The sequence below is a fragment of the Oncorhynchus mykiss genome, chromosome 21, assembly GCF_013265735.2.
Source record: "Oncorhynchus mykiss isolate Arlee chromosome 21, USDA_OmykA_1.1, whole genome shotgun sequence".
NCBI classification, from domain to species: Eukaryota; Metazoa; Chordata; class Actinopteri; order Salmoniformes; family Salmonidae; genus Oncorhynchus; species Oncorhynchus mykiss.
The window spans coordinates 16369687-16391138 of record NC_048585.1 but is presented as its reverse complement, the minus strand read 5'-3'; the positions used below and the strand labels follow the sequence as shown (position 1 = coordinate 16391138).

Sequence of the window (21452 nt, the reverse complement as noted above, 5' to 3'; positions counted from 1 at the left end):
TCTCCGCATCACTACCATCTTCCTCTGCCGGCTCGGGTGCTGAGCCCATGCAGCTGGGAGGTATCCGCATCTCGACTGAGGAGAGGGAACGGAGAATCACCAACCGCCTCTGTCTCTATTGCGGTTCCGCTGGTCATTTTGTCACTTCATGTCCAGTAAAAGGCCAGAGCTCGTCAGTAAGCGGAGGGCTACTGGTGAGCGCTACTACTCCTGTCTCTCCTTCAAGATCCTGCACTACCTTGTCGGTCCATCTACGCTGGACCGGTTCGTCAGCTTCCTGCAGTGCCTTAATAGACTCTGGGGCGGAGGGCTGTTTTATGGACGAGACCTGGGCTCGGGAACATGACATTCCTCTCAGACAGTTAAAGGAGCCCACGGCCTTGTTCGCCCTGGATGGTAGTCCTCTCCCCAGGATTCAGCGTGAGACGCTACCTTTAACCCTCACTGTTTCTGGTAATCATAGTGAAACCATTTCTTTTTTAATTTTTCGTTCACCTTTTACACCTGTTGTTTTGGGCCATCCCTGGCTAGTTTGTCATAATCCTTCCATTAATTGGTCTAGTAATTCTATCCTCTCCTGGAACGTCTCTTGTCATGTGAAATGTTTAATGTCTGCTATCCCTCCTGTTTCCTCTGTCTCTTCTTCACAGGAGGAGCCTGGTGATTTGACAGGGGTGCCGGAGGAATATCACGATCTGCGCACGGTGTTCAGTCGGTCCAGGGCCACCTCTCTTCCTCCACACCGGTCGTATGATTGTAGTATTGATCTCCTTCCGGGAACCACCCCCCCCCGGGGTAGACTATACTCTCTGTCGGCTCCCGAACGTAAGGCTCTCGAAGATTATTTGTCTGTAGCTCTTGACGCCGGTACCATAGTCCCCTCCTCCTCTCCCGCCGGAGCGGGGTTTTTTTTTGTCAAGAAGAAGGACGGGTCTCTGCGCCCCTGCATAGATTATCGAGGGCTGAATGACATAACAGTGAAGAATTGTTATCCGCTTCCTCTTATGTCTTCAGCCTTCGAGATCCTGCAGGGAGCCAGGTTTTTCACTAAGTTGGACCTTCGTAACGCTTACCATCTCGTGCGCATCAGGGAGGGGGACGAGTGGAAGACGGCGTTTAACACTCCGTTAGGGCACTTTGAATACCGGGTTCTTCCTTTCGGCCTCGCTAACGCTCCAGCTGTCTTTCAGGCATTAGTCAATGATGTCCTGAGAGACATGCTGAACATCTTTGTTTTCGTTTACCTTGACGATATCCTGATTTTTTCACCGTCACTCCAGATTCATGTTCAGCACGTTCGACGTGTCCTCCAGCGCCTTTTAGAGAATTGTCTTTTTGTGAAGGCTGAGAAGTGCACTTTTCATGCCTCCTCCGTCACATTTCTCGGTTCAGTTATTTCCGCTGAAGGCATTAAGATGGATCCCGCTAAGGTCCAAGCTGTCATTGATTGGCCCGTCCCTAAGTCACGCGTCGAGCTGCAGCGCTTTCTCGGCTTCGCGAACTTCTATCGTCGTTTCATCCGTAATTTCGGTCAGGTGGCAGCTCCTCTCACAGCCCTTACTTCTGTCAAGACGTGCTTTAAGTGGTCCGTTTCCGCCCAGGGAGCTTTTGATCTCCTCAAGAATCGTTTTACATCCGCTCCTATCCTTGTTACACCTGACGTCTCTAGACAGTTCGTTGTCGAGGTTGACGCGTCAGAGGTGGGAGTGGGAGCCATCCTTTCTCAGCGCTCCCTCTCTGACGACAAGGTCCACCCATGCGCGTATTTTTCTCATCGCCTGTCGCCGTCGGAACGTAACTATGATGTGGGTAACCGCGAACTGCTCGCCATCCGGTTAGCCCTAGGCGAATGGCGACAGTGGTTGGAGGGGGCGACCGTTCCTTTTGTCGTTTGGACTGACCATAGGAACCTTGAGTACATCCGTTCTGCCAAACGACTTAATGCGCGTCAGGCGCGTTGGGCGCTGTTTTTCGCTCGTTTCGAGTTCGTGATTTCTTATCGTCCGGGCTCTAAGAACACCAAGCCTGATGCTTTGTCTCGTCTCTTCAGTTCTTCAGTAGCCTCCACTGACCCCGAGGGGATTCTCCCTGAGGGGCGTGTTGTCGGGTTGACTGTCTGGGGAATTGAGAGTCAGGTAAAGCAAGCACTCACTCAAACTCCGTCGCCGCGCGCTTGTCCTAGGAACCTTCTTTTCGTTCCCGTTCCTACTCGTCTGGCCGTTCTTCAGTGGGCTCACTCTGCCAAGTTAGCCGGCCACCCTGGCGTTCGGGGTACGCTTGCTTCCATTCGCCAGCGTTTCTGGTGGCCCACCCGGGAGCATGACACGCGTCGTTTCGTGGCTGCTTGTTCGGTCTGCGCGCAGACTAAGTCCGGTAACTCTCCTCCTGCCGGCCGTCTCAGGCCGCTTCCTATTCCCTCTCGACCGTGGTCTCACATCGCCTTAGATTTTGTCACCGGACTGCCTTCGTCAGCGGGGAAGACTGTTATTCTTACGGTTGTCGATAGGTTCTCTAAGGCGGCTCATTTCATTCCCCTTGCTAAGCTTCCTTCTGCTAAAGAGACGGCACAAATCATCATCGAGAATGTTTTCAGAATTCATGGCCTTCCGTCAGACGTCGTTTCGGACAGAGGTCCGCAATTCACGTCTCAATTTTGGAGGGAGTTTTGCCGTTTGATTGGGGCTTCCGTCAGTCTCTCTTCCGGCTTTCACCCCCAGTCTAACGGTCAAGCAGAACGGGCCAATCAGACTATTGGTCGCATCTTACGCAGTCTTTCTTTTCGCAACCCTGCGTCTTGGTCAGAACAGCTCCCCTGGGCAGAATACGCCCACAACTCGCTTCCTTCGTCTGCGACCGGGCTATCTCCTTTTCAGAGTAGCCTCGGGTACCAGCCTCCGTTGTTCTCATCTCAGTTCGCCGAGTCCAGCGTCCCCTCCACTCAGGCTTTTGTCCAACGTTGCGAGCGCACCTGGAAGAGGGTCAGGTCTGCACTTTGCCGTTATAGGGCGCAGACTGTGAGAGCTGCTAATAAGCGTAGAACTAAGAGCCCTAGATATTGTCGCGGTCAGAGAGTTTGGCTCTCCACTCAGAACCTTCCCCTTAAGACGGCTTCTCGCAAGTTGACCCCGCGGTTCATTGGTCCATTCCGTATCTCTCAGGTCATTAATCCTGTCGCAGTACGACTTCTTCTTCCGCGATATCTTCGTCGCGTCCACCCGGTCTTCCATGTCTCCTGTGTTAAGCCCGTTCTTCGCGCCCCCGCTCGTCTTCCCCCCCCCCCCCCATCCTTGTCGAGGGCGCACCTATCTACAGGGTCCGTAAAATCTTGGACATGCGTCCTCGGGGCCGTGGTCATCAGTACCTAGTTGACTGGGAGGGGTACGGTCCTGAGGAGAGGAGTTGGGTTCCCTCTCGGGACGTGCTGGACCGTGCGCTGATTGATGATTTCCTCCGTTGCCGCCAGGTTTCCTCCTCGAGTGCGCCAGGAGGCGCTCGGTGAGTGGGGGGGTACTGTCATGTACTGTCATGTTGTCTTGTCTCTGTCCTTTCCCTTCACCCTGTCTCCCTCTGCTGGTCGTGTTTGGTTACCTTTTCTCCCCCGCTTTCCCCCAGCTGTCCCTTGTCTCCTCTAACTACCCATTCACCCCGTTCCCCACCTGTTCCCTTTTTTCCCTCTGATTAGGTCCCTATATCTCTCTCTGTTTCTGCTCCTGTCCTTGTCGGATTCTTGTTTGTTTGTGTCATTCATGCCTGAACCAGACTGTCGTCATGTTTGCTGTAACCTTGTCCTGTCCTGTCGGAATCTGCCGGTCCATCTGAGCCTACCTATGTTTGGTAATTAAAGAAGCTCTGTTTAAGTTGATTCGCTTTTGGGTCCTCATTCACGCACCGTAACAATATAGCATGATCAACTGTATCAACTGTATCAAAAGCCTTAGAGAGATCAATAAAAAGTGAGACAGAGTGCTGTTTTTTGTCAAGGGCTTCAGTGATATAATTTAAAACCTTCATGGCTGCTGTAATTGTGCTATGCTTCTTCCTGAAGCCCGATTGGTACATTGATAAAATAGAGTTAGTAAATAAAAACTATTTTAGCTGTTCCCTCACAAGGGTTTCAAGTATTTTTACCAGGGGTGACAGCTGAGGAGTGGCTTCCGTCTAGCCATTGTACCATAAAGGCCTGATTGGTGGAGTGCTGCAGAGATGGTTGTCCTTCTGGAAGGTTCTCCCATATCCACAGAGGATGTCTGGAGCTCTGTCAGAGTGACCATTGGGTTCTTAGTAACCTCCTAGACCAAGGCCCTTCTCATCCGATTGCTCAGTTTGGCCCGGGCGGCTTTAGGAAATGTCTTGATGGTTCCAAAATTCAATGCTGCAGACATTTTTTGGTACCGTGGACACAATCCTCTCTCTGCGCTCTATGGATAATTCCTTCGACCTCATGGCTTGGTTTTCGCTCTGTCATGCAGTGTTAACCGTGGGACCTTACATTGACAGGTGTGTGCCTTTCCAAATCATGTCCAATCAATTGAATTTACCACAGGTGGACTCCAATCAAGTAGAAACTTCTCAAAGATGATCAATGGAAATAGGATGCACCTGAGCTCAATTTCGAGTGTCATAGCAAAGGGTCTGAATAATTGTGTTTTCGCTTTGTCATTATGGGGTATTGTGTGTAGATTGATGAGCAAACAACTAACTTAATCCATTTTAGAATAAGACTGTAACGTAACAAAATGTGGAAAAAGTGAAGGGGTCTGAATACTTTCCGAATGCACTGTATATCGTGAATCGGCCATAACTTTTAGATATGATTCTTAGGCCACATTGCCCAGCACTAAATGTGTGAGCATGTTATGTGTGTGTTTGAGTGTGAGTGTATATGAGAGTGTAGAGTCCTGTGAGCGTGCATAGAGACAGTGCAAAACTGAAATACAAAGGTCAACTCAGATAGTCCTTGTTGGCAAAATATTTGTAGCTATTTTGCAGTTTTATGGCTTGGGGATAGAAGCTGTTCAGGAGCCTGTTGGTGTCAGACTTGATGCACCGGTACTGCTTGCTGTGTGGAAGCAGAGAGAACAGTCTATGGCTTGGCTGGCTGGAAACTTTCCGCTTTCACACCGCCTGATTTCGATGTCCGCACCACCCTCTGTAGGCCATGCAACCGAGGGCGGTGCTGTTGCCATACCAAGCAGTGATGCAGCCATTCAAGATGCTCTCAATGGTGCAGCTGTAGAACTGAGGGCCCATGCCAAACCTTTTCAACTTCCGGAGGGAAAGAGGCCTTAGTGATTTGTACACCGAGGAACTGGAAGCTCTCCACCCGTTCCACTGCAGCCCTGTCGATGTGTGTGGGGGCGTGCTCACCCCTGCTCCCCCTTTACTGTAGTCCACAATCAGCTACTTGGTTTTGCTGACGTTGAGGGAGAGGTTGTTGTCCCGGCACTGCCAGGTCACTGACCTCCTCCCTGTCTAATCATCGTCGGTGATCAGGCCTGCCGCCGTCGTGTCGTCAGCAAACTTGATGATGGTGTTGGAGTCGTGCGTGACCTCGCAGTCGTGGGCAGAAATCAAATGGAGAGCATCGTGAAGAGCGCAGTTGGAATCTGATTACAGTGCTATGCAAAGACAGGGTATTCATCTTCCACAATGAGGATGTGTGTGGTGTGGTGACTGCCAAGCCATAAGTGAGGTCTTCTCACGATGAATGTACAATTACAATTCATCTCAACTTATGAAAATGGCACATCGGGGAGGACAGTGTTGGAAAAGGTTTCAAATTGTCATACTTGAGTAAAAGTAAAGATACCTTCATAGAAAAATATACTCAAGCATCAAAAGTGAATGTTATTGGTAAAATATACTTACGTATCAAAAGTAAAAGTATAAATCATTTAAAATTCCTTACTGTATATTAAGCAAACCAGACGGCACCATTTTTTTACGAACAGCCAGGAGCCCTCTCCAACACTCAGACATCATTTACAGATAGCCAGGAACCCTCTCCAACATTCAGACATCATTTACAGATAGCCAGGAGCCCTCGCCAACACTCAGACATCATTTACAGATAGCCAGGAGTCCTCTCCAACACTCAGACATCATTTACAGATAGCCAGGAGACCTCTCCAACACTCAGACATCATTTACAGATAGCCAGGAGCCCTCTCCAACACTCAGACATCATTTACAGATAGCCAGGAGACCTCTCCAACACTCAGACATCATTTACAGATAGCCAGGAGCCCTCTCCAACACTCAGACATCATTTACAGATAGCCAGTAGCCCTCTCCAACACTCAGACATCATTTACAGATAGCCAGGAGCCCTCTCCAACACTCAGACATCATTTACAGATAGCCAGGAGACCTCTCCAACACTCAGACATCATTTACAGATAGCCAGGAGCCCTCTCCAACACTCAGACATCATTTACAGATAGCCAGGAGCCCTCTCCAACACAAAGACATCATTTACAGATAGCCAGGAGCCCTCAACAACACTCAGACATCATTTACAGATAGCCAGGAACCCTCTCCAACATTCAGACATCATTTACAGATAGCCAGGAGCCCTCGCCAACACTCAGACATAATTTACAGATAGCCAGGAGCCCTCTCCAACACTCAGACATCATTTACAGACAGCCAGGAGCCCTCTCCAACACTCAGACATCATTTACAGATAGCCAGGAGCCCTCTCCAACACTCAGACATCATTTACAGATAGCCAGGAGACCTCACCAACACTCAGACATCATTTACAGATAGCCAGGAACCCTCTACAACATTCAGACATCATTTACAGATAGCCAGGAGCCCTCGCCAACACTCAGACATAATTTACAGATAGCCAGGAGCCCTCTCCAACACTCAGACATCATTTACAGACAGCCAGGAGCCCTCTCCAACACTCAGACATCATTTACAGATAGCCAGGAGCCCTCTCCAACACTCAGACATCATTTACAGATAGCCAGGAGACCTCTACAACATTCAGACATCATTTACAGATAGCCAGGAGACCTCACCAACACTCAGACATCATTTACAGATAGCCAGGAACCCTCTACAACATTCAGACATCATTTACAGATAGCCAGTAGCCCTCTCCAACACTCAGACATCATTTATAGATAGCCAGGAGCCCTCTCCAACACTCAGACATCATTTACAGATAGCCAGGAGACCTCTCCAACACTCAGACATCATTTACAGATAGCCAGGAGCCCTCTCCAACACTCAGACATCATTTACAGATAGCCAGGAGACCTCTCCAACACTCAGACATCATTTACAGATAGCCAGGAGCCCTCTCCAACACTCAGACATCATTTACAGATAGCCAGTAGCCCTCTCCAACACTCAGACATCATTTACAGATAGCCAGGAGCCCTCTCCAACACTCAGACATCATTTACAGATAGCCAGGAGACCTCTCCAACACTCAGACATCATTTACAGATAGCCAGGAGCCCTCTCCAACACTCAGACATCATTTACAGATAGCCAGGAGCCCTCTCCAACACTCCGACATCATTTACAAATGAAGCATGTGTGTTTAGTGAGTCCGCCACATCAGAGGCAGTAGGGACGACCAGGGATGTTCTCTTGAAGTGTGTGAATTAGACCATTTTCCTGTCCTACTAAGCATTCAAAATGTACATCATTTTCTTTAGGAATGTAGTGAAGTAAAAGTTGTCATAAATATAAATAGTGAAGTAAAGATAACCCCAAAAACTCCTTAAGAAGGACTTTAAAGTATGTTTACTTAAGTACTTTACACCACTACGGGGAGCGAATGCATTCCATACAAGAGAAACATTGTAATGTTTGAGAGTCAAAATCGTTTTAAGATTTTAAATAATTGGGAATGTGGTATAACCCTGGGGAATGTAAAGAGCGAGGCAAAGGCTGATTGGTTGAAGCCTTTGTAAAATAGGAGCAGAGGGCATTCTGATAGGCTGAGGGGACACAGAATTTGAATGAAAGCCAGTAGTGATTGGATGAGGAGCAGACTCGTGGATAGAGATTAGATATGAAGGGCAAATGATGCAGATGTCTCTATGACTTGCTGCTGGCTCAGCAACTTCTACAGTGACACACACATGCAAACAAGCACACACACACACACACACTCTCTGGTCCACTCAAAGTCTCCATCTATTATGGACAGCCTGTGGATGGAACCCCTGCTGTGTCTGCCCGTCTCTCTGCTGCGCCCTGTTTCCATGACAACAGCACAGCAAGCCAGCAAGGTCACTTTCTCCAGCTGAGGCAGTGCACAAAGTCACTCCAAGGCAACAGCACGCAAGAGAGGGATGGGGAGGGAGGGAGGGAGGGAGAGAGAAAGGGAGGGAGGGAGAGAGAAAGGGAGGGAGAGAGAGAGCAGAGGAGGTGACAGGAACTTTGATAGAGTGTGATTAAGAGAGAACACATGTGAAATCTAATTCCCTGGTGTGAGTGTGACGTGTATGTGCGTGTGTGCACGTGCGTGTGCGTGCGTGAGTGCGTGTGTGTGTGTGTGCGTGACTATATGCAACTAAGGTAGGGGGTCCATCAGTGTGAGGACGAAAGCAGTGAGAGACGATCCTCCAATATCTCCTCAGCCGTCACACATTTGGTTCGCCCCGGGAAAAGAGAGTGAGAAAACTGCAGGGGGGCCAACACATCCCAAAGACAAGCCCCATAACAAACGAGCTCTCCAAACTTCCCAGCATGCCCCTGAACGTCCTACAGCAACACCATCAACCACATACCACTTTCCCCCCGGTGCCCCAATGCATCATGGTCTCTGTAGTCTGCCAACCCCCCACAGTAAAACCCTATCCGTCACGGTGCTAGACACAAGAGTGTGACCGTGAAGTAGAGTTTCCGCTGCTCTCTCATTTTTCCCAGAGTCACATTTACCTTCAGCGGCAGACAGCATGGCTAATTATATTTATTAATATGGAAAACGGCACCTACACAGCTGTCTACCTGCGCAAGTAGCAGACGAAGATGAATGTGATTAATGACGTTCCATACATTTCCTCAACAAATCAGGTGATTAGATCAACTAGCGATGCTAATCATAGCCTATTGTTATGTGGGGTGTGTCATCGCCGCATATGCTTTTGGAGGGAAAATGGCCTAAAAGAGTTTTCCATCCATCAGCTGGATATATTTAGGTAGTGATGTTCCCAAGTTCCGTCTGTCCAGACCCTCGTTTCAAGGAAACCATATGCCTGGCCAGGTGCAAAGCCTTCCCTACATTCCTCTTCCTCTCTCTCTCAACACTCTCCACATAGAACTTGGGGAGAGGCTGAGTGGTGGCATGCGAGCTTAGAGCCTTGATTAGATTAGGAGTTCAGAGTTCAGGATCAACTAGTTGCTGAGCGGCTATCAATGTGAGCGAGAGAGAGAGAGGGAGAGAGTAGAGTAGAGAGAGAATAGAGAGACGGAGAGTAGAGTAGAGAGAGAATAGAGAGACAGAGAGTAGAGTAGAGAGAGAGTAGAGAGCGAGAGAGAGAGAGAGAGTAGAGATAGATAGATAGAGAGACAGAGAGTAGAGTAGAGAGAGAGAGAGAGACAGGGAGAGAGTAGAGTAGAGTAGAGAGAGTGACAGGGGGAGAGTAGAGTAGAGAGAGAGAGAGAGAGAGAGAGGGGGAGAGTAGAGTAGAGTAGAGAAAGAGAGAGTAGAGTAGAGAGAAAGAGAGAGAGAGTAGAGTACAGGGGGAGAGTAGAGTAGAGTAGAGAGAGAGAGAGAGTAGAGTAGAGAGAGAGTAGAGTAGAGTAGAGAGAGAGAGACAGGGAGAGAGTAGAGTAGAGTAGAGAGAGTAGAGAGAGAGACAGGGGGAGAGTAGAGTAGAGAGAGAGAGAGACAGGGGGAGAGTAGAGTAGAGTAGAGAGAGAGACAGGGAGAGAGTAGAGTAGAGAGAGAGAGACAGGGAGAGAGTAGAGTAGAGAGAGAGAGAGAGAGAGAGAGAGAGTAGAGTAGAGAGAGAGAGAGAGACAGGGGAGAGTAGAGGAGAGTAGAGTAGAGAGAGAGAGAGAGAGAGAGAGTAGAGTAGAGCGAGAGAGAGAGGGGGGGGGAGAGTAGAGTAGAGTAGAGAGGGGGAGAGAGTAGAGTAGAGTAGAGAGAGAGAGACAGGAGGAGAGTAGAGTAGAGTAGAGAGAGAGAGAGAGAGACAGGGGGAGAGTAGAGTAGAGTAGAGTAGAGAGAGAGAGACAGGGGGAGAGTAGAGTAGAGTAGAGTATAGAGAGAGAGACAGGGGAGAGTAGAGTAGATTAGAGAGAGAGAGAGACAGGGGGAGAGTAGAGTAAAGAGAGAGAGAGTAGAGAGACAGGGGGAGAGTAGAGTAGAGTAGAGAGAGAGAGAGAGAGAGAGGGACACTGAATAATAACATCTGCATAGTAAACAGTAACTTACTTATTATTACTATTATTGTTATTACTATAATTATTAATGTTTACTGTAGACTGTTACCATTTTATTGTTATTATTTTTGTATTTAATTTTGTATTATTATTTACTACCATTTTATATTATTATTTGCTATCATTTACAATTTTGTTACAATGTATATTGTATACATTGTTGCTTTGGCAATATTGACACAATGTTTTTCATGCCAATAAAGCAGCTTGAATTTGAATTTGAATTTGAGAGAGAGAGAGAGAGAGAGAGAGAGAGAGATGGGGAGAGAAGAGTAGAGTAGAGAGAGAGAGAGAGAGGGAGAGTAGAGTAGAGAGAGAGACAGGGAGAGAGAGAGAGAGAGAGATGGGGGAGAGAAGAGTAGAGAGAGAGAGAGAGAGAGAGAGAGAGAGAGAGAGAGAGATGGGGAGAGAAGAGTAGAGTAGAGAGAGAGAGAGAGAGAGGGGAGAGTAGAGAGAGAGAGAGAGATGGGGGAGAGTAGAGTAGAGTAGAGAGAGAGAGAGAGATGGGGAGAGAGTAGAGAAGAGAGAGAGAGAGAGACAGGGAGAGAGTAGAGTAGAGTAGAGAGAGAGAGAGAGACAGGGAGAGAGTAGAGTAGAGAGAGAGAGAGAGAGTAGAGTAGAGTATAGAGAGTAGAGTAGAGTAGAGAGAGAGAGAGAGAGTAGAGTAGAGTAGAGAGAGAGAGAGAGAGTAGAGTAGAGTAGAGAGAGTAGAGTAGAGTAGAGTAGAGTGAGAGAGAGTAGAGTAGAGTAGAGAGAGTAGAGTAGAGTAGAGTAGAGTGAGAGAGAGAGAGAGAGAGTAGAGTAGAGTAGAGTAGAGTAGAGTAGAGTAGAGAGAGAGAAGAGTAGAGTAGAGTAGAGAGAGAGAAAGAGAGAGAGAGAGTGAGAGAAGAGTAGAGTAGAGAGAGAGAGAGAGAGGGGGGGAGAAGAGTAGAGTAGAGAGAGAGAGAGAGAGAGAGGGAGAGGGGGAGAGTAGAGAGAGAGAGAGAGACAGGGAGAGAGTAGAGTAGAGAGAGAGAGAGAGACAGGGAGAGAGTAGAGTAGAGAGAGAGAGAGAGAGACAGGGGAGAGTAGAGTAGAGTAGAGAGAGAGAGAGTGACAGGGGAAGAGTAGAGTAGAGAGAGAGAGATGGGAGATAAGGGAGCAACAGAAGTGAACAGAAAGAGAAAGAGAAAGAGCAAGAGAGAAATCTAGTTGAAGAGAAGTGAGCAACTGATTCCAATGTTTATAGCATAGCTTGTACTTCTCTGATGTGATGTGTGACGGGGTTCTATACTGTGTGAGTGTTATCCTGGATCAAGAGGTGTTGACTTCACCTCGGCCTGACCTGCTTGGAGAACACAAGCATCCACTAATCGACATGACACCCTGAGCCCCGAGAGCTGTGCACCCATCTGCAGCACAACTTCCACTGGTAAACACACACAGAGAAGGGAGGAAGGAGAGAGAAGGAATGAAGGAGAGAGGGAATGAGGTAGAAAGAGAGAGAAAGACAGAGGGGATAGAGAGAGAGGGAGAGAAAGGGAGTTGGTGGGAGAAACAGGGATATAAAGGACGACAGAGAGAGAGGGAGGGGGAGAGAAGAGAGAAAGAAAGTGAGGGAATGAGAGAGAGGAAAAGAGAGAAGCAAGAAAGTGAAAGAGAGAGAGGAAAAGCCAACTGACCATTTATAAATTATTTGAGAGACAGAGAGTTATTTTGGCATCTTCTTACCAATGTCCATAACCCTCATGTGAAGGCACTGAGCTGAATATATAAAAAAATATATTTTTTATTTCACCTTTATTTAACCAGGTAGGCTGGTCTCATTTGATCTCATTTGCAACTGCGACCTGGCCAAGATAATGCATAGCAGTGTGAACAGACAACATGGAGTAAACAATAAACAATAAACAAGTCAATAACATAGTAGAATAAAAAAAATATATATATATACATTGTGTGCAAAAGGCATGAGGAGGTAGGCAATAAATAGGCCATAGGAGCGAATAATTACAATTTAGCAGATTAACACTGGAGTGATAAATGATCAGATGAACATGTGCAGGTAGAGATACTGGTGTGCAAAAGAGCAGAAAAGTAAATAAATATAAACAGTATGGGGATGAGGTAGGTAAATTGGGTGGGCTATTTAGAGATGGACTATGTACAGCTGCAGCGATCGGTTAGCTGCTCAGATAGCAGATGTTTAAAGTTGGTGAGGGAGATAAAAGTCTCCAACTTCAGAGATTTTTGCAATTCGTTCCAGTCGCAGGCAGCAGAAAACTGGATGGAAAGGCGGCCAAATGAGGTGTTGGCTTTAGGGATGATCAGTGAGATACACCTGCTGGAGCGCATGCTACGGGTGGGTGTTGCCATCGTGACCAGTGAACTGAGATAAGGCGGAGCTTTACCTAGCATAGACTTGTAGATGACCTGGAGCCAGTGGGTCTGGCGACGAACATGTAGCGAGGGCCAGCCGACTAGAGCATACAGGTCGCAGTGGTGGGTGTAATAAGGTGCTTTAGTAACAAAACAGATGGCACTGTGATAAACTGCATCCAGTTTGCTGAGTAGAGTGTTGGAAGCTATTTTGTAGATGACAACGCCGAAGTCGAGGATCAGTAGGATAGTCAGTTTTACTAGGGTAAGTTTGGCGGCGTGAGTGAAGGAGGCTTTGTTGCGAAATAGAAAGCCGACTCTAGATTTGATTTTGGATTGGAGATGTTTGACATGAGTCTGGAAGGAGAGTTTGCAGTCTAGCAAAAATGCATCAACTTATAAGTAAAATTCAAAACATTTTTTTAATTGCCATATATGAAATGCATTAACCATTCTTGATTAAAATCTAAACAGACCCCCCCCCCCCCCCCCCCCCCCAAAAAAAAAGATCATGATGATTAATTCTGTCTCAGATGAGCCAGGTCATTACGGCAGATTGTGCAAGCTAATTAGCATAGCGCATCTCGTTAAGGTGTGTCTGTTGCTCTGGTCTCGGGAAACAGTTGGAGGAAACAGGACTAATTGAGACGAATCAGCTAACATTCACTCCGCCCTGTGAAAAAGACCTCTAACGAGACCTCGCTCTGACCCCACCTCCACCTCGCTTGCCATTGGTCCGGTGAAGTCGGAATCTGCACTACCATTGGTTAGGGTGTCAGTATCTGCGCAGTACTTGGTCCGATTAGCCCACTGTGACCATTGTGTCACTGAGAAGTACAGTAAATGTACCGTCACCACAACAGGAAGGAGATTTGAACGTGCTGTACACAAGACACATCTATAACTGATCTGAAAACACCTATAACCCCGGCAAGTGTATACACTTGTTATCCTGGGCTGACGGACCTTGACTCCAAAATGCCCTATCATTTTTAGAGTCTGAGAACTACTCCAGTCCATTCCATCATGAGAGTGTTTGAGATTCTACATCAATGTTGGAGTTGTAAGTTTCGATCAAAGTTTGTGTTCAAGGCTGTATCCCTGTTTGTACAGACATCTGCAGTCAACAAAGACTGCAGGTAGAAGAGGTTATCAGAACTGATTTAGTTGTCTTTAAGAGAAGCCATTCGTGGAACACACTGATTCTCTTTCCTACTTGTCAGATTTGTCAGATGGCTGCTGCAACCCATCTACTACTGTAACCCATCTACTGCTGCAACCCATCTACTACTGTAACCCATCTACTGCTGTAACCCATCTACTACTGTAACCCATCTACTACTGTAACCCATCTACTACTGTAACCCATCTACTACTGTAACACATCTACTGCTGCAACCCATCTACTACTGTAACCCATCTACTGCTGTAACCCATCTACTACTGTAACCCATCTACTACTGTAACCCATCTACTACTGTAACCCATCTACTACTGTAACCCATCTACTGCTGCAACCCATCTACTACTGTAACCCATCTACTACTGTAACCCATCTACTACTGTAACCCATCTACTACTGTAACCCATCTACTGCTGCAACCCATCTACTACTGTAACCCATCTACTACTGTAACCCATCTACTGCTGCAACCCATCTACTGCTGCAACCCATCTACTACTGTAACCCATCTACTACTGTAACCCATCTGCTGCTGCAACCCATCTACTACTGTAACCCATCTGCTGCTGTAACCCATCTGCTACTGTAACCCATCTACTACTGTAACCCATCTACTACTGTAACCCATCTGCTGCTGTAACCCATCTGCTGCTGTAACCCATCTGCTACTGTAACCCATCTACTACTGTAACCCATCTACTACTGTAACCCATCTGCTGCTGTAACCCATCTACTACTGTAACCCATCTACTACTGTAACCCATCTACTGCTGCAACCCATCTACTACTGTAACCCATCTACTACTGTAACCCATCTACTGCTGTAACCCATCTACTACTGTAACCCATCTGCTGCTGCAACCCATCTACTACTGTAACCCATCTACTACTGTAACCCATCTACTACTGTAACCCATCTACTGCTGTAACCCATCTGCTACTGTAACCCATCTGCTACTGTAACCCATCTGCTACTGTAACCCATCGACTACTGTAACCCATCTCCTACTGTAACCCATTTGCTGCTGTAACCCATCTACTACTGTAACCCATCTACTACTGTAACCCATCTACTACTGTAACCCATCTGCTGCTGTAACCCATCTACTACTGTAACCCATCTGCCACTGTAACCCATCTACTACTGTAACCCATCTACTACTGTAACCCATCTGCTGCTGTAACCCATCTACTACTGTAACCCATCTACTACTGTAACCCATCTACTACTGTAACCCATCTGCTGCTGTAATCCATCTACTACTGTAACCCATCTGCTGCTGTAACCCATCTACTACTGTAACCCATCTACTACTGTAACCCATCTGCTGCTGTAACCCATCTACTACTGTAACCCATCTGCTGCTGTAACCCATCTACTACTGTAACCCATCTGCTGCTGTAACCCATCTACTACTGTAACCCATCTGCTGCTGTAACCCATCTACTACTGTAACCCATCTACTACTGTAACCCATCTACTACTGTAACCCATCTACTACTGTAACCCATCTGCTGCTGTAACCCATCTACTACTGCAACCCATCTACTACTGTAACCCATCTACTACTGTAACCCATCTACTACTGTAACCCATCTACTACTGTAACCCATCTACTACTGTAACCCATCTACTGCTGTAATCCATCTACTGCTGTAACCCATCTACTACTGTAACCCATCTACTGCTGTAATCCATCTACTGCTGTAATCCATCTACTACTGCAACACATTTACTGTAGAGCGAAGGGGAAGGTACGGCTCTACAGAAAAATAAAATAACATAGAAAAATAAATCCAACGAAACAGATTCCGAGTGCCGTTTGTCAGTTGACGTGTTAGCTCATGCTGTTTTTAAGAGCTTGCATATCAGAAGTGTTGATTGACTCACACCCCCCGCCCTCCCGCCTCCCCAATCATGCCCTCGTTCATAGATCATTAGATCTGACTGCGTGACTGTTGACACTTATTCCCCCACCCTAGTGCACGCTGGTAGGACAAGAGTGACAGGCTCACAAGGTGAGAACACTGGTGGAACACTTGGGATTAAACTCATTTATGTAGCGTGTGTGAGAGAGGGAGGTCTTCAGTTCCACTTTGGTCACAGCCTGTCTGACTCAGCAGAACCAGAAGTATAACGCGCTTCTCATTAGGATGACCGACGCCATCTTGTGACCCGGCAACGAACAGAGGCACTCTCCAGGACCCGAAATAGCATAATAGAGATTGCGCGGACAGAAATCACTTCAAATGAGTCGACTGGAGCTGTCCAAAACTCACACGTCAGTGAGTTTGCCCTTTTCCAAAGTGACCTGTTGGCGTTGAGGGAAGCTCGGTCTCGTTCCACGGCTGCCACAGCGGTGAAAACAAAATATCAACCATTGCAATTTGCAGTGGTGTAAAGTAAAACATACTTTAAAGTACTACTTAAGGAGTTTTTTTGAGTATCTGTACCCTACTATTCATATTTTTGACAACTTTTACTTTTACTTCACTACATTCCTAATGAAAATGATGTACTTTTTACTTCATCAATTTTCCCTGACACCCAAAAGTACTTGTTACATTTTGAATGCTTAGCAGGACAGGAAAATGGTCTAATTCACGCACTTATCAAGGGAACATCCCTGGTCCTCCCTACAGCGTCTGATATAGCAGACTCACTAAACACATGCTTTGTTTGTAAATTATGTCTGAGTGTTAGAGTCTACCCCCGGCTATCTGTAAATTATGTCTGAGTGTTAGAGTCTACCCCCGGCTATCTGTAAATTATGTCTGAGTGTTAGAGTCTACCCCCGGCTATCTGTAAATTATGTCTGAGTGTTAGAGTCTACCCCCGGCTATCTGTAAATTATGTCTGAGTGTTAGAGTCTACCCCCGGCTATCTGTAAATTATGTCTGAGTGTTAGAGTCTACCCCCGGCTATCTGTAAATTATGTCTGAGTGTTAGAGTCTACCCCCGGCTATCTGTAAATTATGTCTGAGTGTTAGAGTCTACACCCGGCTATCTGTAAATTATGTCTGAGTGTTAGAGTCTACCCCCGGCTATCTGTAAATTATGTCTGAGTGTTAGAGTCTACCCCCGGCTATCTGTAAATTATGTCTGAGTGTTAGAGTCTACCCCCGGCTATCTGTAAATTATGTCTGAGTGTTAGAGTCTACCCCCGGCTATCTGTAAATTATGTCTGAGTGTTAGAGTCTACCCCCGGCTATCTGTAAATTACATTTTTAAAAATGGTGGTGTGTGGATTGCTTAATATAAGGAATATGAAATTATCAATTACATTTACTTTTGATACTTAAGTATATTTAAAATCAAATACTTTTAGACTTTTACACAAATAGTATTTTACTGGGTGACTTTCAATTTTACTTGAGTCATTTTCTATTAAGATATCTTTACTTTTACTCAAGTATAACAATTGGGTACTTTTACCACCACTAGCAATGTGTCTATCTATGTGTTTCTGTGAAAAACAGAGCTTCAGTACTCCCCAGAGTGAAGATAAGGCAGAACAGGCTAGGAGCCGCCTTTCATATGGAAATGAGGCCTTGTTTTGGTGGGCAGATATTGCAGAGCTTCAATCACAGAAGACAGGAACGAACTCACATTTATTTCAGGAAGCAGCTTTTGTGGATATGCCTTAACAAGGAGAGCGAAGGCGGCTTGGCCTTGTGTCAAAACAACGGTGGGTGCAACACTAGGCTAAAATAGCATGACGCTAGGCTAAAATAGCATGACGCTAGGCTAAAATAGCATGATGCTAGGCTAATTCATCAATGAGAAGTGTCTCTCCTTTATCAGTGAGCCTTAGCCTAGATGCCCATGGCAGATATTAGCTGTTGGGTATTTGTTGAAGAATGTTAAACATCTGTGTCATGGGTACGACAGTGCACACAGACACACACACAGACACACACACACACAAGCACACAAAGACAGGGAGCTCTATGTTCTGATCGCTACTAAGCCAAAAGCATGCAATAACATGGTAATAACAATTCTCCACATGAATGCATTGCATGTGTCAGTGGATGGCTAACCAGTTGCCTTGCCCTAGTGGCAGACCCTGAACCTCTCAATGAGACTTGGGTGGGTTATGACACTGGTTCAGTGGATGGCTAACCAGTTGCCTTGCCCTAGTGGCAGACCCTGAACCTCTCAATGAGACTTGGGTGGGTTATGACACTGGTTCAGTGGATGGCTAACCAGTTGCCTTGCCCTAGTGGCAGACCCTGAACCTCTCAATGAGACTTGGGTGGGTTATGACACTGGTTCAGTGGATGGCTAACCAGTTGCCTTGCCCTAGTGGCAGACCCTGAACCTCTCAATGAGACTTGGGTGGGTTATGACACTGGTTCAGTGGATGGCTAACCAGTTGCCTTGCCCTAGTGGCAGACCCTGAACCTCTCAATGAGACTTGGGTGGGTTATGACACTGGTTCAGTGGATGGCTAACCAGTTGCCTTGCCCTAGTGGCAGACCCTGAACCTCTCAATGAGACTTGGGTGGGTTATGACACTGGTTCAGTGGATGGCTAACCAGTTGCCTTGCCCTAGTGGCAGACCCTGAACCTCTCAATGAGACTTGGGTGGATTATGACACTGGTTCAGTGGATGGCTAACCAGTTGCCTTGCCCTAGTGGCAGACCCTGAACCTCTCAATGAGACTTGGGTGGATTATGACACTGGTTCAGTGGATGGCTAACCAGTTGCCTTGCCCTAGTGGCAGACCCTGAACCTCTCAATGAGACTTGGGTGGGTTATGACACTGGTTCAGTGGATGGCTAACCAGTTGCCTTGCCCTAGTGGCAGACCCTGAACCTCTCAATGAGACTTGGGTGGGTTATGACACTGGTTATAACATTGTAATACTTCAGTTGTTACATTGTTATTACATAGTAGGTACATTGAGGTGGCGGTGGGAGCGACAGGTCTGAATGGGTGGAAGTGGTGTGGATGAGAATGGAGGCTCGTGGGTGTGATCTCATGTCGTGAGGTATAAACGAATGATGATCAACACTTCACTGACAAAACACTGAAGTCCAAAGTAAAGTGTAACAACAAACAGAATAGAAAAGAGACTTTCAGAGAAATAGGCTAAAAAAGAAGCAACAAAACCTGGCAACCCACAAACCGCTTTGAGAGATCTCCGTTTGAAGTGGTTTGCTTTGGGGGTATTTTCATGGTTGTTTTTGTGGTGTCCATTCTGTTTGTGCTCTGCTTAATGGTGCCTGAGCCCAAAGGAATCGCACGCCGCACCGCTGCCAAGCCACTTCTATCAGTTCAATCCACTGAACTCTGATTGATTGTTTTTGTCTGTCTTTTTTCCCCTCCAATTTCCCTGCCCGCCTTTGATGAAAGTCACCTGAATTCATCTTAACTTGTGCTTCTGAACGGTCTCTTTATACTCAAAAATAAGGTGTTGTGGCTGGTTAGGTGACAGTCACTGACTGGAGGGGACTTTTGAGAGTAGTTTCCCAGGAAAACCAGACTTTTATCTGATAAATAGTTTTCCTTTGTCCCTCTGGGCAAAGACAAAGATGATTGCAGAGAGGTGTTTCCATCTCTCTCTCTGTCTCTCTCTGTGTTTGTCTCTCTCTCTCTCTGTTTGTCTCTCTCTCTGTTTGTGTCTCTCTGTCTCTCTCTCTGTTTGTCTCTGTTTCTCTCTCTCTCTCTCTCTCTCTCTCTCTCTCTCTCTCTCTCTGTCTCTCTCTCTCTCCCTCTCTCTCTCTCTGTCTCTCTCTCTCCCTCTCCCTGGCTCTCTCTCTCTCTCTCTCTCTCTCTCTCTCTCTCTCTCTCCCTCTCTCTCTCTCTCTCTCTCTCTCAGTGTGACTGATTCAATCACCCAGGGCCTCGTGGTGGTTAAAGTGGGATTTAGAGGATGAGCGTTGCAGCTTTTGTTCCAGCAATGCTTCATTGTATCCAGCACCACAGGGTTGGTGGAATCCAGCATCAACACAAGCTTTGCTTTGCCGGGCCTTTTTCCACTTTTTTCCCCACCATCCAGCAGAAATGTACAGATTCTTAGCAGCTATCGTCCAGGCTGGATGGCTTAATTACTATTGACGTTCCACTGGCAGTCGTGGTAATTTGCAGAGTGCTCCGCCTGCAGTGGATTCGGATAAACAGAGCGATGCCGAGTGGCCAAACAATGACTTGGTGCGTCTCGTTTTGTTTGAGGCAGAAAAATAATGACTCCGTGAACTGCAGGAGCTACTGTTGTATATAGACTGATCAACATCCATCATGTCTACATGGAGACGGGTTGAGGAGAAAGACAAGGAGGCAGAGATAAAGGATTTTGAAACGGCTGACTCTCCTCAGATACCAGGAGAATGCAGTAGTTGAGTATAAGTCCATCACAGCACCATTCCTGACTGCTTACCTCATTCCCTGATAACACTGTGTGCTCGGTGGAGATATTAAAATCTCATATTATCCTCATCCTGCCTTTATCACTAAGCCCTGGGCCGTGCTTCTATTGTTTCCTATGGCAGTGCTTTGGATGAGTTGACCAGCGTCCAGGAAATAGGATCTCTCTCTGATTGATTTGGAGATTACCATCGTGTTCCCATGAATTTATCTTGATCGCCTCTCCTGGAGCTGAGATTGATTCGGTCTTAATTTCCAGTTTTTTTCAACACTCAAAACCCCAAATAAAGTGACAAGCTGCATTTGTAGTGAATAGTAACTCCCTCTCTGTCTACCTGGCCACTATTGAAAGATGTGTGGGAGATTCTCTCTCTTACGTCTCTTGATGACATCACAGTGGGGAAACGAAAGCACTGAGCCGGGATTGGCCGACGATAGTCAGGGACCCCCAAAGGACTTACAACCACTTCAAGACGGAGGAAACTGGGGCAGTTGTGTTGTCTTACAGTAGCACCACCACCACCAGGAAAACGGTTAGAAGCAACGGTGACTACAATCAACAACAACAAAAAATATGGTGCTGGGTGAAAAGGGAGGCAGCCATCTTACCTGGGGACACAGGCCGAGGACTCCCCCTCGGGGGCCTCTGGGGCCGGGCAGCAGAACTGGTGCAGCACAGTCTGGTTCCTGGGAGATACGAGGGAGAGAGGAGGGAGAGAAAAGGGAGGGAAAGGACATTAGCGAGGCAGGAGGAATAGTAAGGAGCTTGTTTGAAATTGAATTACTAGAACTGGCATCATCCATATTGAGGGAACCCAAGAGGGTAGAGACAAATTCCTGTGGTCTGGGGGGCTTTATCCCTGTTTTAGTAATATTTCTATGGCTTTAACTAATACATGCAATGGAACTGTAACGGCGGTTTCTTTCTTATGTACATACTGTTGAAATGACACAGTTTAAAAATGCATTGTAATACAAACACTGTGTTTTACTGTATGGAAGGGGGTTGGAGTATTGCATCGATGAGGAGAGAGTGGTCGTTGGTTCAGCAAACAACCAAGCTAAGTGTGAAAGCAGATGTCCCTTTCACTTTAGCCCCCAAAAAAGAGCTGCTTCCA

At 46.8% G+C, this 21452-nt stretch overlaps 1 protein-coding gene across 4 annotated transcripts in view; it reads right to left on the bottom strand.

Moving 5' to 3' along the window:
* Positions 1-21452, bottom strand: part of LOC110499847 (IQ motif and SEC7 domain-containing protein 3) — a 208364-nt gene that overhangs the window by 135268 nt on the left and 51644 nt on the right. For all 4 annotated transcript variants that reach the window (XM_036957099.1, XM_036957101.1, XM_036957100.1 and 1 more), the window contains exon 2: positions 20944-21021. In XM_036957099.1, the coding sequence (XP_036812994.1) occupies positions 20944-21021 (78 nt within the window). The remainder of the gene's footprint in view (positions 1-20943; positions 21022-21452) is intronic.